The sequence below is a fragment of the Netta rufina genome (genome assembly GCF_964035555.1).
Source record: "Netta rufina genome assembly, chromosome: 14".
Taxonomy (NCBI): Eukaryota; Metazoa; Chordata; class Aves; order Anseriformes; family Anatidae; genus Netta; species Netta rufina.
Window position 1 is genome coordinate 10400847 of NC_140137.1, and position 18327 is coordinate 10419173.

At 52.9% G+C, this 18327-nt stretch overlaps 1 protein-coding gene across 2 annotated transcripts in view; it reads right to left on the reverse strand.

Moving 5' to 3' along the window:
* NEURL1B (neuralized E3 ubiquitin protein ligase 1B) overlaps positions 1 to 18327 on the reverse strand; it is a gene marked incomplete at both ends in the record, with an annotated part of 113874 nt that overhangs the window by 72462 nt on the left and 23085 nt on the right. The window contains one exon of one of the 2 annotated variants that reach the window (XM_084295293.1): positions 8114 to 8174. The exons of the other annotated variant lie outside the window; for it this stretch is intronic. Coding sequence (XP_084151419.1) covers positions 8114 to 8174 — 61 coding nt within the window. Of the gene's footprint in view, positions 1 to 8113; positions 8175 to 18327 lie in introns of those variants that run through there. 2 annotated transcript variants of the gene reach the window in all.

Genomic DNA, 18327 nt, shown 5'->3' on the forward strand with positions numbered 1-18327 from the left:
GCACAGCCGGCCCAGCTGGTCCCAGCACAAAGCGAGCTCACGGCGGGGTAGCCAAACCAAACGGCCCTGTTGTGTGAAAGCAGACCTCGAAACCTTTGCTCTTTGTTCACATCCACCTCATCCTCTTGCTGAGCACCGTCCTCCTAGAGGGAGCTCCGAAATACAGGGACAGAGCTGTAAGATCTGACACCGACTTGTGTGCGCCTCGAGCACCGCGCACCCCCGAGCCAAGACTCCCGCAGGCTGCTTGGGGTGTGCAGGCACCAGCACCCGTCCAGATGTGCCCTCGTGTCCCCTCCTGCACCCGTCCAGATGTGCCCTCGTGTCCCCTCCTGCACCCGTCCAGATGTGCCCTCGTGTCCCCTCCTGCACCCACCCAGACGCCTGGCATGGATGTGTCCTTGTGTCCCCAGCAGCCTGGACCCAGCCAGGGAGCGATGCAGGACCCTGGGCCAGCATCAGCCAGAGCCAGGCACCCACACCTCAGCAAACCCAAACCTTCCCCACAGCCATCCTCAGCTCTTGAGCAGCAAGAAACCAACCCCAGCTCTCACGAGTCCACTTTACCTAGCCCTCGCTCCTCCTCGGGAAATGCTGGGCATATTTCCCAACTAAATAAACTTGAACCCTTTGCACAGGGGAAAGAAAAAGAGGCAGCTCCCACCGGGCTTGGGGTGAATTCTTGGCAGGGGTTGTATTTCTCATCGCCAGTGCAGCCACAACTCGTGTTTCCTTTAGTGAGTTATCTTTGCAGCCAGGAAGTGTCATCTGGACAGTGTCAGGCTCTTGGCTGATTCTGCCTAAATGTTAACAAATCCCTGCTGCTGCCTTTATTTCCCCTCCTCGGGGATACTTGGAATTTTTATTTTTCTTCATAACCACCGAAGAATACATATTTCACAGAGTCCTGCGATCTTCTGGAAGGACCAACAGGGAAAGCAAATCACACGGGGTCTCGAGGTTATCTGCTTAGCCTAAAAAAAGACACGCCGCGAAACACAAAGCCAGAGGTTGCACAAGAGATTTGCGAGGCCTAAGGGGATGAGAGACTCGTTTACCAAATGGATTTCACGGAGAAATCCCACAGGAGAAAACAGCTCTAACGGGATGGAAATAGGTTTGCACAAACGGTGCGAAGGTCTCGCTACGAATGGATATTTACACGGGGTGCAAGGAGGGAGACAAGGAGAGGCTTAGTGGTAGAAGTAAATCTCATGGCTGAGCTGTCATGAGAAAGCGAAAAACTTGCTGTCCCGATGGCCACAAGGGCAGAGGCTTCACCCCTCTTCTCAGCGTGGGGAGGGACCCAGGGGAGCGGGATGGAAACGCTCCCAGTGCTGCGCTCGCCCTGGCAGCGCCGCGGCTCCCCGGGGGCTGGCAGCAGGAGCAGCTGTGCTCGCAAGCTCCAGGCGATGCCACTAATGAGGGATGTGCCAACTGCCTCCGCTGTCAGCCTCAGCGCAGCTCCTTCGGAGCAAGGGACCGAGCGTTCACACCCACAGCCCGCTCTGCTGCGATTTCTTTGCCACCCGGCAGGACCGGAGGTGCTAAATCAGGAGGTCGCACAAAGGCAGAGGAGCCAAGCTTCTTCTTCGAGTTGAGAAAAAATCACTCTGGTGCTACTCACATCAGGTCCTAGCCCTTGGCACGAGCGTCTGCGAGAAGCTTTCGTCTCCCCCACAGGAGCTGTCAGTTAGCCGAGTGATTCTCATCAGCCTCCTCTGAGCTCTTCCCGCCTGGATACCGAGGTGCAGCGGTGGAGGAAGGCAGCCAGCACCCCTCCTGCACCACGCAGAGGGTGACCCTCCAAATAAAATGAGCCTCAGGATACAAGGTGCCCAAAGACCAAGAGGTCTCTTTTCCTTCAATCTTTTCTACTCTCTCCTCATGCTTTAAAATGGAGCCATGCAAACCAGGAACGCTTTGCGCTGGCTCCTGCAGACAGGGCCAAGGAGAGCACCAGCTCCTAAGAATTCTCATTTCAGAGTGACCCAGTCTTTTTCCCATTATTTCCTCCTGCTTGCTGGACTGAAAAACGTGAACTGTTAATTTGGCCCAGATGCAGAGCTTCACTTGTCCCTGAGCAAAAAGCTCAAGGAACTTGGTGAAGGCAAGCGAAGTCTCAGACTCACAGACCAGCTGGAGAAGCTCCTCTTTCAGCTCCCAACCCAGCTCACCTGAGGGACGGTCCCATCCACACCAATGTTTTGTATGGGATCTTTCATGGGATCCGCTCCCATGGGATCCTCGTCAAAGTCACTTTTACTCTTGGCACAAAGGAAAATCCTTTGGGCAAAAAAAAACCCAAACTGTTAAAATGCATTGTCCTCCATGTCATGGGAACGTCCTCGAGCCTCTGGATGAGAGGGGAACATCACTCAGTCCAACGCTTGGTTTCTTTTGGTTTTAGTCCAGCTGTCCCAAACAAAAACATTTCTAAAATGTCAAGAAATGTCCATTGTCAGATCCGATCTGTGAAAAGTTTAGTCATACTCAAAGCACTTTTTTTTTTTCCAGTGAAAAATGACTCAACAGGGGCAAAATATCTATTTTTAAGTCAAGTTCATCTTCTCCACAAGAAATACTCAGTTCCAAACAGGACCTAGGAGGGCAGGTAGTTGCTATGCAACTCCTGACAGAGGATGGCAAGTCAGAAGGGCATTTTCACTGAGTTAAGATCTTTATAAAAAGTCTAACCAACCCCATAAAGTGTTATTTTCACTGTTTCATGTTCTCTTCAATAATTACATAAATCTGGCAAATGAACCCAAATAATGAAAGGAGAGCGTTTCTTGGAGCAGATGAGCCAGGATGTTTAACGAGGGAAATTCTGTCTTCATGGAGAAATATCTATATTTTCGCAAGATAAGAACCGAGCCTTTCTAAAGGAAAAAACACCGAGCAGCCAAGAGGACTCGTGCCAAGTTGGAGCCCTTTGCAAACCCGCACGGGGCAGTCGGCACCGCTCCCTCCGTCGGCAGCCTCGTGGCCGCCTCACCCTAAAATCACATCCCTCTTGCACTCAGGTTGCTGAGGGAACTGTGGGGGGATCACTGTGAGTTGTGCCTGTGACCGACAGGGGTATCGGGGAGTTTGCACTGCCCCAGTCTGCCAGCAGCTTCCCAGCTCTGTGGGACCCAGGCTCGCAGAGCCTCGGGGCGAGGTTGGAGCGGGGCGCTGCGTGCTGCACCTCCACCTGGCAAACCCTTGGGGAGCATGCAAAAACACACGGAGAGCTGCTGATGAAAAGCAGAGGTAACTCCACAGGATTTGGGAAAGAGATGAGGAATGTGTTCAAAATAAAAAAAAAAAAAAAAAAAGCCAAGCATGGGTGGTGAGATAGCAGCGAGGAGCAGCTCTCCAAGGGCTGAGGGTCAGCCACTGGTACACGAGCAGCCCCCAGATTCACTCCAACCCCACGGACAACACTTACAGACCCACCTGGGGCCATCTCCTTCCAGACCCTGCTCTGACCCTCAGCTGCCATGGAGGTAGGTCAAGTTTTGTCAGAGCAAAGCTCTTTTATCTCAGGGTCAAAACTATATTTATTCGTTCCTGGGCATTTCTAGAGTGTCTCTATGCCAAGCTCTTAACTTGAATTGCCGTTCTTATTGCCTTCCATGAATCAAGGATATCTATTCTCTGTCATTTCAGCAGGCAGGCACAATGTGGCAGCTGCAGACATGACAGTTACTAGAAGGAATTCAGACTGATTTTGGGACAGGCTGACCCAGATTATTCATATCCTGAAGCAACACAACCCCCCTCAGGAAACACTGTCAGGGAAGGAGCAAATAGTGCTAGCTCCAGCATTTTAGCTCTACGAGAAGCGTACCCACACCGATCCTAACGAATAAATCAACCACTGATGGGCACTGAGAGAGCTGTTAGCGCGATTCAGCGCGGCTCAAAATATCCAGGAACTTTTGGTGCCGTCGCTTCAGGGATCCTGTGACGGTGCCACTTCTGCAGGTAGAGAGCAGAGGCTCGGAGCCATGTCAGAGAGGAGGAGCCGCTCACCTGATGCTCAGCACGGCTCCGACACAGGCTGCGCTGGGAAAGGAGAGGGGAGATGAGGAGGAACCAGCCAACAACACCGACTCGTGCTCTATTCCTATGAAGCCATCGCGATGGAGCAGATCAAAGGGCTGGCCAGGTCCCACCCCAGCCAGTTGTTGTTGTTGTTCCCTGGCTCCGAACAATGCGAGCCGTTTGCCAGCTTCCTTCCCCGGCACAAAGAAAGGCAAGAAGGTCCCCGCGAGAGTCCCCTGGCACCAGCCGCGCTGTCTGGCCAGCTGCAGGACACCTCACCGTGCCATACAACCCCGTGCCTGCCCTGGTGTTTTCCCCACTGTGCCTACACAGGGACACTCGTGCTGGCCAAAACCAGCAGCTGTACCCTAAGTGATGACAGAAACCCTGACGGAATGGAAGTGCCCATCACGGGCAGGAATAGAGGAGACATGAGGCTGGGCTCCCAGCACCACCCTGACGGCACAAAGGGAAAGCAGAGGGCACCTCCCAGCCTGGCCCACCTGGGATCACTGGGATTTTGCTTTATCTGATGCCGAACAATGAGCCCAAGTGGCCTCTCCTGTTGCTTGGCTGAAGGTGACTAACCTTTTGTGCCAGGCGGGAGCCGCCCTCTGCTCCAAAGCCTGCCATAAACAAGCATTTGGTCCAAGAACACGCTGCCCCTGCCCTTACCCAACTTGGAAATAATCGGTCAGGAGTGGGGAGATGGAGACACGAGCCTTTCCTTTTGTCCAGTGGTTTCCCAGAGGTTCCCAGCAGAATGAGCAGCCCAGCATCACCACCGGTGCTGCTGCTCTCCGCGGTCCCTAGGAGGTGAAGTTTTGGGAGTGCCGGGGCTGGAGGGCACGGGAGAGCTCTCCAGTGCAGAACCCAGAAGCCAACCCACAGATCTGTGCATCAGCATCAACGCTTGGGGCAGCAAAGGAAACCACCACGTACGATTAAGGCAGGTAGGCTTATTTTCAAGTTTTAAATAAATCGTGCTGGGCTGGAAGGTGGGAACCACAACCACGTACCCAGGAAACCACATCCAGCAGGGAGTGGCCGTGGGGCGAGAAGGGAGGCCCTAACAAGCAGCCTTATTTCTGCTCGGCAAACTGTGCCATCCCCACGCTGCCATTCCCACAGACTGCAGGATGTCAGCACGGGGGAGTTGCATGGTTTTTTTTTTATTCCTGCGAGGTTCTCAGAGGAGAAAGAGAGGGCAAGGAGAAGACACAGCCCAGCCTCGAATGCTGCTCTGCTGGCTGCTCCCCGATGGGTTCCCAAAGCTCCCAACAGGATGCTGTTGTGCATTATCAGCAAGGCACAACTTTCCATGTACATTAATGAGAAACACTGCTGTGCTACCAATTTGTCTGGCTCGGTCTTGGCAGTATTTCGAGGTTGGAAATCCCACAGTTCACATAACCGGTCTATTCACCCCGCTGCTTAATCTGTCTTCACTTGAGGAGATGAACTCCATGTATAAACACGCGGCGCTGTACATAAACAGCCCCCAGGCCCACGGACAGCAAGCATTAAGCATCGCCCCGCATGTATACGTGCACCGTATATGTGTGTGTGTGGGAAAGGGGCGGCTATTTGCTTGTTTATTGTAGTGCTCTGAATTGTAAACGCCAAGTTATCCGCAGCCCAGGCTGGGCTCCAAGCTCGGAGATAAACCCTGACCGGCGAGGGGCTGCCGGGGGGAGACGCGCAGGCGACAGGAGCCTCCGCTGTTTGTTGTGGTTGGCAGGTCGGAGCGAGACGGCTGCTTTCTAAAACAAAATTAAGGGGAAGAAAAGAGAAGATAAAGTACAACACACCGCTAAAATCCAGAGATCTGTCCCGATTTCTGCAGCAGGAGATTAAGAGAGGAGCACGAACTGCAGGAGGCTGCTGGCGGGGCCCCGGCTGCCTGCCCCACCGGGGAGCCCTCCGGAGAGCTCGCAGCCCCGCGCACAGGGCTCAAGCTGTTTCTTATAAAGAAATGACAAGAGGGAAGATCATGTTTTCCTGCTCAGCACTTGCAGAAGTTGCCAACTGAAATGAAAACGAGTCCCCTCGACTCCTTGAGGTTTTTCTCAAGGTTGGTGGTTTCGTTGTTTTCACAGCGCTAACGCTCGCTGCTCTCCAAAATGGCAGGAACCAGCAATAAAGGGGAGAAAAAATAAAAGCTACTGGCGGAGAGGGGAAGTCAGGGAGGGAAATCCCATGTGCATCACAGATCCAAATCTCTTAAGTGACAATAAACATGACTGGCTGCAAAACCCCACTGGGCTGTGGCAGAAAGCTGCCCTGGGGAGGGAGGCAGGCCTGGCGGTGCAGGGTGTGCAGAGACATGAATTCTGGAGCCAAGGAGGGATCCCCGGCCTCTGAGACACGAAGTGATACGAGCAAACATAGGGCTCAAGGCCCCGGTGGTCCCCACCATGCTGAGCTCCTGCCGCTTCTCCTCCTGCTCCTGCTCAAAGCAGACACGCTCGCAGGCAGGGGTTCCCGAGCTGCTCCCCCCTCCAGGCTCACCCACATCTCATTTTTCCCTGAATAAAGGCTGAGAGGGGAAACAAAAGGAATGAGAAAGTCCAAATTTGGCAATTCCAAGCACTCTGTACTTCAGAGGAGGAGTTAGTGCAGGCAGCGTGCACCCTACGGACAGCACCTTTCCCAGAAAAACAGCTTGGAGAAAATGCTGGTATCCCCCGGCTGCTATTCCGGGGACAGAAAGGAACAAAACAAGATGGAAATAAATATTTTTTTTTTAAAAAAGTGGTGCCTGGCCAAGCAAGCAAAGGTTTTAATTCAGGTGCTGAGGGGAGCAGCATTCTCCCTTCAGAATTTGAGCTGTCTTACAGCTTACTGCCCCAGATTTAAAAGGTATTTCTTATGCTCTTCTGCAGTCAGGAGGCTACAAAGGAGCTCCAGAAAGGCTCCACTCACTGTCGCGGAACAAGTGCACGTGGTTTCCCTTGATCTAGGAACAGGGTAGTTCTCCAGCTGCTTTACGAAGCACGGTTTAATGGCCTGGTGGGCTGGGAATTTCAGAAACTGCCCGTGTCTGTCTGCTTTTGCACAGCACCCGACAAGGCACTGGACCGGTGCTCGTTTGTCACTTTTAGAGTTGCTGCCTCAACACAAAACTCGGGGTAAAACACGAAGATTGAGTGCCCCAGCCCAGGCAGCGTGGCCCTGCTGTGTTCCCTGAGGCTATGAACGTGCCCATCACCTGAACCCAGTGAGATTTCTCCGCAGCAGGGTGCTTACCAGGAGCGAGGGGTACCAGAATCACTAACACCAACCAAGCTTGCAGAACCCAGCACATCACAGCACAGCTGGCTCTGCTCCAGGCAGCCCGTGCTGGGAGCTGCACCTTTCCACCCCTTGCAGCGCAGCCAGAGCCCCGAGCAGCGCCCAGGGGGAGAGCAGGGGGAGGCAGCCCGGCCCTCCTGCAGAAGCCAAAATCCCATGCTCCAGCCCAGCCAGTGGGGGAAAGTGCAGCCCCAGGGGATCCATCGCCCTTCAGAGTGCTTTCCAAAGAAGGGTCTAGAAGCAAAGCAACTCCAATCAACAAACATCAGATTGCCAGCCCGTGTAAACCCAAGCGGCTCCGCCAAGGTCCGTCAGCCCAGCGAGGGTGATGAATTGAATTCAGATCCATCATTCAAGCTCCACACGCCCTATCTGGAGCATAAACAGTGACTTGTCCGGTCTGCCTAGCCCCATTCATCACAGATTTTAAAGCTCAAGAGGATTTTTTTAACCCCCAACACAAGGCAGCTGCTACTGGAGCAGAAGGCATCAGCTGTTTGGCAGCACAGTCCGACTGCGAATGGAGGAAGCTGCAAAAGCAAGAGGAACCACATGGGAGCTTTGCTCCCAGAACTAAAAAAGAAAAAAATCACTCAAATTGGTACAGAACACCAGGAGCTCACCACTACCATTAGGAGAGGTGCAGGGGGTTTATACTTCTGCAGTTGTAACCCAGCTGCTGTCCACGGGTCGCACACGTTGCCAGCACAAGGTCTAACGGATAACCAACCGTGCCAAGCACCCGGCTGTGTTAATTACAGTTTTATGGCTAATTCAGCATTCCTACCTTGGAAACTGCTGTGCTGCCCTCTCCTTGCCTCGTTCCTCAGGGACATGGTGCCATCCATGCCCGGGTACCTGCTGTAGCTGCTCCCAGCCGGAGCGCTGCTCCCCGGCTCCTGCACCCGCGTGCCCAGGAGGGGCTCAGCACCAGCTCCGGTGTCACCTCCCGACACCAGAGCTCCTGTTCCCGCATCCCAGCAACCCAATACCTGGGGTATGATGGGGATCAAATCCCCGTGGGACACCACAGCACCTGCCCGCCGCAGGGCACGGAGGGATTTGTTACAGCCACACCAGGTGGCTGGGTGCTCGTAACGCAGCCAGGAGCACTGGCGAGCGGGTTTCTGCACAGGGGGATCATCAATTATGCAAAAGGGGTAGGTGGTTCGTGTAGCCTGACCCACCTGTGGGGTTAGAGCTCTCCGCCTCACTAACTCTCAGCTGAAGGGCTGCCGATAGCTAAGCTGGATCCCCCGAGATCCCTCCTCTGGGCTCCTCACAAAATGTTTCTAGATAAACAGACGGAAACTGCTGCGAGGCTGAGAGGAGCAGGACTGCCACGTTACGAGCAGGGGAGCAGAGGCATCTTCTCTCCCAGGCAGCTTCCCCTCATGCACAAAGCAAGCAGAGAAGCCAGGATCGAACACAGCACCAGCAGTCTCCTTGGCCAGCACCACAGAGGAGGATCCAGCTGCCAGCTGAGCATCTCTGGTAATTAAGGGAATAATAGGGAATGGGAGGCACGGGAGTTCCTCAGTGCTGGAGAGAGCCTCCCGCAGCAGCCTCACAAACGCAGCTTTCCCAAGCCTGTAAGGAGCACAGAGCTCATACCGACAGCATCTCCAAGCCAGTTTTCCACCCATGCCCTGTGCCATCTGCCGAGGGATCGGCCAGGAGGTTGATCTTTGGGATCTTTAGGAAGGGCAGAGCACATTTTGCACAGGTAACCGTGTCCTCACCCGCAGGAGATTCAGCTGAGGTTACCCAGGTCTCACCGGACCTGTCTGCAATAAGAAGCCCTAATTCAATTTCCCAGTACAAACCCGTATCCACCGCAGAGGAGGTTTGCAATAACCATTAGAGGATTTCAGATACAAGAATTCCCTGCAGCCTTTCCACCAGGCCGCTTAGAAACTTCCTATTCTTACCTCTGAACAAATGAGACGCTGTTTCTGCAATGGCTGTGGAATGAAGAACTTTTTCTTTTTTTTTTTTTTTTTAATGCAAACTGACTTTCCAGATGTACTTGGAGACATTCCTCAAAACCCAAACTTCTTACTGCCTTGGGAGATCTGGATCCTGTCCCAGCTCCCACACCAATTTCCCGCTGACCTGGAGCAGTTCTCCTGCCTTGCAGTTGCTCGGCGAGATCTTTCCAGGTCTCGGTGGAGCTGTGAGGGTTAACTATGAGGCCACACGTGGTAGGAAAGGAAGGCACTATCTACATATCCACCGTTAAGTACAGCAAGATGCTTCAGATATCAGCTTTTCAGAGCAGGTTTAGATGTTACCACTGTGTCAGTGAAAAATATCCTTGAGAAAATACGTTTTAAAAAAACCTTAATTGAGATACTCATTCAAAAGCCTGGTCTATTTTTCCTCTAATTCACACGGACATACTTATCAGACAGATAAGCAGCAGTGAAAATGAGAATCCACAGGCACATACATGTACTGAATAAAGCAGACATCAAAAAAACTTTGCAGATGTTCCAGAGACACCGTGCGTCTGCCTCGTATCCTTGTCCACGAGCGATGGTCCTGCTGTTGCTTCCTTGCAGCCAAAGCCTCTGCTCGGAGAGGAGGTGGGACTCGTACCACTGATTTCTGTGGTCAAGCAAATCCTCCAGATGGGCAACTCTTTGCTAGACAAGTCGCTTACTTTGATAAACGAACGCCCTGCAGAAATAAGTCTGGACGGAGCCCTTCAGCTCCACACGGGCAAGAGAACTGCCTGTGCCCAGCAATCGGCCTCATTTACAGCTGCATTGCTTGGGCTGCAGTCTTGGAGTAAGTTTTGAGCCCCGGGGCTCCAGCCTCACACCCCTAGGAGCAGTACTTCATGCTGAGGAGTGGTTTAGCTTCCCTGTGTGCATGGGGCACTCGGGCACCTCCATAGAGGCCATGCAAAGGACGGGACAGGCTGCTGTCCTGGGCGGGCTGACAGCCCAGTGCTTACTCCAACAGCACGAATCACAGCTGGCACAGCTAAAATCTGATCACTCGACCAAAATTAGGAGAATGGAAAATATATTTCTGGTCTAATCTCACCGTTCCACAGAGGGGTACAGGATAGGCAAGGCCAGAGCTGGGGACATCCACCAGAGGGTCTGGATACGGCCTGAGGCACGTGGGGGAAGCGCAGGGCAAAGGAGCTAAAGGGACGGCAGCACCACAGGTGGGAGACCTACTGCCGGCCTGGAGTCAAACCAATGCTCTCGTCCTCTTGTTGTCATGAGCAGTGGATTGTCCTGAATCACTTCAGGCAAAAAAAAAAAAAAAAAAAAGGGGCCTTGTAAACAACATGGCTCTCCACATCCTGTGCGCTCTGCACCACGCATTGTGCACAGCCCAGTCAGCTGTCACTTCAGCTGAAAATAGCTAACCACGTTCCTGTCTCCCCTCCCATTTTACAAAACCTATAAAATTCAGATAAAAGCACGGACTGGTTGAGTTCAGTAATCTCTGCTTTGCAAACCCTGAGAGTATTTCCAGCGGTGGTGCAGATGTCAGTCTAGTGAGCATGCGGGCGCTGGCTTGCTTGTGTTACCATGCTCATGGACTCTTTTGGACTGACCCTATAACTTCCAAGCATCCAAACAGACAAAATAAAAAAAAATAGAGCAGAGGAATTAGAAAATTTTGCTCCCCCTGCAAAAATAAAAAAATAAAAATCAAATTTCTGTTTCCATGGCTGTCACATGGGAGAAACTCTGAAAACATCACCTGCCTGAGCATTGTCCACGTACTTAGCTGTGCTTCTCTCCGGGCAGCTATGGGTAGGATGGCAAACGCTTCATTTCAACTCTCACACGATGCACTAAGGGTTCTTTGGACACGGCCGTAGCACAGGAGGCTGCAGGCAGTGAGCCTAGTGACAGGATGAGAGCAGCCATGCCCTATGCCAGCATCTTTCTCCAGGCCAGGTATCACCAGTGAGAAATACCTGGCAGCTCCTCTCCTCCCACCCTGCCCAACTCACCATCACCAAGACTTGCCAGCCTGTTTCCTGCTGTGCTTCGTACCACCCTGCCTGCTCTGGGATCGTTTCCTACGTGGGACCAGGGCAGGAACCCAGGAACCCAGGCCAGCACCTCCCAGCGATGCACCATTCATTGCAGCCTCTCTACGATTCGGGCTGCTCAGCCAGCCGCACACGTGCTGCGAGTAATGGCTCCAAAGCACGGCTCTGATTTAGCGAGCTGTCAAGGTCCTGCCTATTCTGTAGCACATTAAAGCTGGGAGCGCAGCACGGCTTTGGAAGCAGCCTCTGAAGCATGCTATGGGCTAGTACAGCGTGTAATACTTTATCTGGAGCAACACAACCCAGAAGGGCTTTTCACTTGAGAAGCGTAAGCCACTATTGCCTTAACGGGAGAATTAAATCCATTAGAGCTGACTCAGAGGCAGGTCCTTATCCAGAATGCCAGCCGCCCACCGGTGAAGACATGATCTCTATACATTGAGCGTACGTAGGTAGAGCAGGGAGTGCGGCTCGCTGCTGATCACAGCACACATCCCTGCTACTACACACTGTACAACTTAATTAAAACAGAGCAGAAAAAAATTCAACATAATCTAAGTAATTGAAGGACTTGAACTCGACTTATTTTCAAGGTACATTTAGGATCCTAAGACATTTTGGAGAGCGGTTCCTCTCAATTTCACCTCCAGTTAAAGTAATAAATAAGAGCCATGTCACAAAGTGCCTTTCCATACCTGGAGCTCTACAGGCACGGAATGACCCAATGTGTTCCTTTGAAGAAGCCTCACGTGTCTCCACAGCTCTGGACCAAAACCTCATTCCAGTAATATCGCCACCAAGACAGACCGGTGCCCTTCCCTGCAGCCCCCATATCAACAGACGTACTACTGGTGGAACTCTGCCAAGGCCAGTTAGTAACTCACTTGTGGTTGTCATCTCGTACGATTTCAAAGTAGCCCACAAAAGCCGCTAGGAGCTACCAGAATTAGCATTCGATGGAAGAAATTAAGTCGCAGGAGGTACATGACTTGCCCAAATTCACGTGTGAAGCAACCAGCAGACCCAGACTGTACACTACAAGGAACGGCCGAGTAAGAACGGAATGAATGCTTTATTTTATGTGCTAGACGATCTTACCAGTAAACCCTTGAGATTAATTAGCCACAGCTGCTAATAATTTATAACCACTTGGAGAAACTTATCTTAAGCAACATGCCATGCCAAAGATTTGCATGCAAGAAACTGCAAGAAAAGATGCTCGATTCCTATATCCTTCGGAGAATTGGTTTTGATAAACATGACTGCACGAAGCCCTCGCTGCCTGGTGACCCCGCCGGACAAAGCATGCAGCCACAGAGCCACGTGCATTATCTCCTAACAGAATTATCTCCTAACAGGGCCCAGTTTTGGTGCTGCTCTTGGCAGGGCTGAGTGGTTCCTCTTTTTCGGTGCATATTTTATAGAGGGAATTGGCTTTTCGAAATCTTACGGGTAAGACTTGGAAGCAGCAAAGAAATCGAGCTGGTGTCCGTGCAGGTAAGAAGCTGGAGCCAGGCTGAGAAAGCCTCGGAAAGGACAAGCCAGCACTCACAAGGTTAGGAGTTCCTGGGAAAGCGATAGCAAGGAGAGCCGGAGCTTTTACTTCATTTTGCACCATGGCTATCACTAGAAAGAGCGATAACATCATGCATTAAACAATTAGCCACTTCCGAGCACACGCTCCCAAGCACCAGCTCAGTATCAGCTCGGGCCGAAGCAGGCAGCTGATAAAAACCCCACTCGGGAAGCAGAGCGGGTGAGCGCGCTGCCTCGGCGCTCTGGGGACAGCCCAAAGGTCTGGCTCCTGCCGCAGGGATCGGAGGATTTTTTCCTGGAAGAGGCAGCTCCCGGTGAGGTGGAGCACCAGCACTCAGCACAGCCCTTTGGCTGCCCACCCGCAGACCTCCGTTCCGATCTGCTCAGGTCAGAGGCAAAATGAGTTCAGCAGCCTCGCTCCTCCCGCAGGCAGCCGGTACAGGATGACACAGTTTAGCGTGATGTATGGTTCTCCTGGGCCACAGCCCAGAGCTGAGAGCAGACAGAGTGCAGGTGACGATCTCAGTGTACTTGAGGAGCGGGTGGAGAGCCCACGGCCGGAGCAGGCACCGCAGCCAAGCTCAGGGAGCCCGACACGGGGGGCACCAGGAATCTCTGGAGGTCAGGAGATGAAGGACACGGGACTGGAGGACACGGGCAGGAGAAGCCTGAACGGCGTCTGCCTACGCCTGGCTTCCCGGCCATCATCTGTACCTGGGCAACTCAATAAAGTTTGCAGCTGCTTCTGCAAAGCGGGTAACGCTGAGGGTCTTCTGGGCGTACTGCACCTGAACCCAGATTAGGAACCAGCGACCAAATGGTCCTTAATTCACAGGAGGACTTGCAGGAGTACAAAGGACCCACTGTCCTCTTGTCTCTCCAGGAAACCTTTCCTTTGCTTCTTGTTGTTGTTTGCTCTGTTTGTTTGTTCCTCTTTTAAGCACCACACACCACCAAGCAGCTCTGGCCCTCGGCAGCTTTTCCTTTCTGAATGAAAACGCCCAAGTTGAGATTTCTGTAAGGAGATCAACCCTCCTGAAGGCTTTGAGCGCTCTGGGACTTCTCCTTCCCAGACAGAGCCACGGGCACAACCCCTCTCCAGCTGCCTACCAGGAACCCTTGCAGCAGCTGCACGGCTCTGCGGGGAGGTGCTGGGGACTCACCCCAAAAAGCTGCACCGCTGCAGACCCACAGATGCATGCACAGAGGAGGTTAACTTGAAACTTGACAGCTGGAAGAGTCGCACTTTCTGCTCCAAACAGCAAAAAAAAAAAAAAAAAAGCAGAAACAAACAGGAAAACCAATAAAAGGCTGAGCAAGGGCAGTTCCCTATTTTTCATATAACGAGCGTCGCTGAAAAACAAAATAAAGGAATACCTTAGGAGTGACCTGTTATGTCTGTGTCTCTCGTTAAATGCGTCTGGATTTTTCTGTCTCTAAGCAAGCCTCGTCTCATGCCTAAGCCCATTAGAGCTGGATCGCTCTAGGACAGCCACTCGCCAACACCACCCCGCTCTGGGGAGGCAGGCAAAGGGAGCAGCTCTGCAGGATCAAGCTGAGGCCACCAGAGCGTGTCCCTGGTGACACAGAGGTGGCAGCACGTGCCCCTTCACCCCACGCAGCCCTCGTCCTCATGGGGTCACTCCTCGGGTCAGAAAAGGGCAGCTCAGGACAAGTCACTGATATAACTCCTGGGGAAGAAGGAGAGGCACAGGCAAAAGGAACGGAGGTAGAGGAGGATTGAAGGGAGGCATCCGCTGCAGATAACTCGCACCAGAGCATAAAACTGCCTGCAAGCAGGACAAAAAGCAGAGATGGAAAGTCAGCAAAGCCTATTCATGAGAACGAACGGCTCTCCCCGGGTCTCTTCCTCAGTCTGCCTCCAACTGTCCCTGGGGAATGCAGGAACACATCCCAGCCTGCACAGCAATTGCAGGAGGGCTTGGGGGTTATTTTTAAGATAGAGTCATTACGGCTCTTGTGACTCACTGACTTGTCATGATGCAAGTATGTTGTTTGATCTGTGCGGACCCAGGCATCCGAAGAAGAAAACAATAGGGACCCTGAGAGGAAAGGAGAAAAAAAAAAAAAAAAAGGAAAAAAAAAATCCACAAAACTAGCAAGACAAAAGGCAGATGGTTCAGCAGGGCAGGGGCTCGTGCTGCCCCACGAGCACAGTGCCAGCTCTACGTCTCGCCCCTTGAAATGCAATTTGAACAGCCCCATGCTGCCCACATGCTGCCCCATTACGGGGCAGGTCCGAGGTAGTTACCGGCCAGCTGTGTATCACAGGACGTGCGGTGCCTGGGACAGCCTAAATAGAAAGTAGAACAGACCGAGACCAAGCTCTGAAACATGCTTCCTTCCTCCTTGAGCTCCCTTTCTCCCAGAGCATCTGGAGAACCCAGCTTGTCCTGGTTCTCCTTTTCCAGGGAGGGTCTCGGGCTGGCTTTCCGGGACAGAAATGGTAAGGGGGGACGGGTGCTAAGAAGGGCAGCCAGAGCGAGCCCCGGGATGCTGCTGGCTCTGCAGATGCCAAGGCAGGATCAAAGTGTTGCTGGTTCGATAACCTCCAAGTGACATTCCTGTGTTAGAAGCAGCAGTGGCACCAGATGCATTTCAGCCTCAGCATGACCCGCAGGCTGAGTTTTCTAACGTAGGCACAAAGAAGCCACCCCCCGGCGACCAGGAGAGCACGGCGGTGCTTTTTCTCTGATGCTCCAGGAGCACCCAGAGCTAAGCCCAGCACAAAGATTTTCGCTGGTCCTTTCACTTCTTCGGTTACGTAAAGCAGGGAGCGGAGCTGCCCTGGTTTCTGCTCCATATAAATCATATGGCCAGGGAGCGAGGGTCGCTTTGACAATGAACTAATATTTCTGGGTTGCTATTTCTGTTCCTTTGTTCGCCCAGACACAAAGAATCAGCCCTTTGTAGTTCCCAGATCACAACGCCTATGTTGCATGAGATCATGTTTGTGTTTTTGGACGGATCTTTTTTTAACAGCCCCTATTGAATTCCCTGGACTCAGCACTTTCCTTCCTCTTGCCCTCAATTGATCAAACCATATCCAACGGAGCCCAGGGGCCATGCATATGCAGATCTGTCCCCCGTGGTGTTAATGAGGCTGGAGGAGATGGTTTGCTCTGCACGGTAACTTCTCAGGTGGGCAGGCAGAGCAGGCAGCACCTGCCCAAAGCAGCCCCAGGCAGCTGGAGCAGAGGTGGGCACGGCAGCAGACAAGGAGCAGAGCAGAAAAGATCAGAAAGAGGTGACGGTAACGGTACGGACGAGAGGGGTTAGGACTTCATCTGGGCAAAGATCATGAAGTCCTTGCTCTGTACATCACAACAGCCTCCCATGAGATAACACCGAGCAAGGGATAAGGTCACCAGGTTGGGAACACAAAGCAGGAGGAGCTCCAGCTCCTGAACAGAAATGATTTGCTTTCAGGTAACTCTGAAAGAAGGGCACAGAGATGCTGGTGGCACCTGGGCAGCGTGGTGCCAGTGGGGTCAGCAGAGGAGATGCTGTCCCAGAGAATTTCCATATGTTCACCTCCTCCTTCTTGAACCCAGGGGCCAGCTGAACGCAGCAGAGACCCCGAGCAGCCCCCGAGGCCGCAGGCTGCTTGGGATGGTCCCTGGTTATAGAGAGAGGCTCTCCCGGTGCTGACACAGCAGAGGTGCGGGGCAGCGAGCCAAAGCGATGCTGAGGGTGCAGCAAAACAGACAGAGAAGCAGATTTTGGAAAGACAGACGCTAACTCGCTCAGAAAGCAAGCTCTGACTTCCTGGTCTTCCCACAGCTGGAGTTTTCTAGAGGAAAGGGGGTCACAAAGCACCGAAGGAACAGAAATCTCCTTTCTCCGTGCCAGCTCACATCCTCCCCACAGGACCGTAAATCCCATAACCCCCAAACTCGCTGGATGCAAACAGGAAAACATTAAATCACCAGAGCTAATTAGCAGCATCCATCCAGCGAGTTCTTTACCAAGAGGGGCTCCCTCAAGCCCACTTCTCATCAGCATCCCTCCCCTGGTAGGAGCAGGGAGGTGCAGCCAGCGCCGGTCCCACGGGGGGGCTGCCAGCAGCTGCCCCAGCTCCAGCATCCCACGGCGAGCGGGACCATTTATCAGAAGAGCTGACAAGCTCCTAAACAACTGCTACCAATAACTTCGCCTCACTCCGAGTTTTTCCACTGGCAGACGTCTTCAGTTTGTTTTCATTTCTTTAATTGATATCTTATTAAATTCTCTATAAATAGAGCAAAGGGCATCACACAGGCAGGGTCCAAAGACCAGCGTCGCAGCGAGATGCCCCAAGGGAGAGGAGACAAGGGGCTCACGGGTTCCCAGGGGAAATGGGGCATGGGCAGCAGCGGTGCTAGATGGGACCTCCTTGCTCTCAACCCACCCCGATGCCACCAGGCGAGCTTCAGGCAGCCCCTGGCCCCGTTTGCTCGGCGATGCAGCGAAGCCAAGCTACCGTCCTGCGGCGTGCACGGCCGAGTCCCACCGCGCTCATCCGCGGGAGGATTTTGGCCTCCTCTCCACGCACGTCATTCACGTTGGCAGAACTCCAACTGACCTCGATGGATGAGAGACACAAAACATCTGCACCCAACCAAATACTTTTCAGCAAACTTTTTTTTTGTGTTTTTTTTTTTTCTTAAGAAAAGGCGAGGCTGAGCTGCCCTGTGCTCCCGTGTCCAGGGCAGTGGTGAGGGCACAGCCAGGAGGGATCCTACACAACTGCCCTCTCCAAAATCTGCTCTGACCAGCTCACAACCCTCATCCCACCTTGCTGCCACCACACCACCTCCCTAAAACCTTGTCAGCCCCATGCTGAGGACAGGCCAGCACTGAGGAGCCATTTGGACGCAGGGGAAGATGAGAGACGTTTCACCCGCGCTTTGTCTAAGACATCTAAGGGGCTGCTGATCTCTGAATCTAAGTGCAGAAAGCTGGAAACTGCCTCATTGCCATTTCTGAGGTGGGAAATCAACGTGGAGAGGGAATAAGTGGTCTGTCTGAGTTCACGCTGGAAGCAGGAGGCAGCGAAGGGGCAGTCCCATAACAACGAGCATCCCTCCTCTCCTGCTGTAAAAGGGCTGGCCAGTAAAACCAGTAGGGACCCCTGAGCAAGGTGCCCAGTGGACACTTTCTGACAGCAGATAACTGCAAGGAGAGCACAAGGGACGTGTCTGAAGTGCTCACCGGGTGTCAACATCCCCACCTGAAAACCTGCCCGGGTGTTTGCTCAGAGCCGAAGCGTCGCGCTCTGCTGCCTGCACTGCCAGGCACGCTCCCCGAGGGCTGCTGCAAGCTTTCCATCCTCAGCAGGAGAGCATTTAGGAAACAAAACAAAGGTAAATAAATAAACACAAAGGGATTTTTCTTTGTTCCTTTGCAAGCGCAGTTGCTGGAAGGGCAATGCCCAG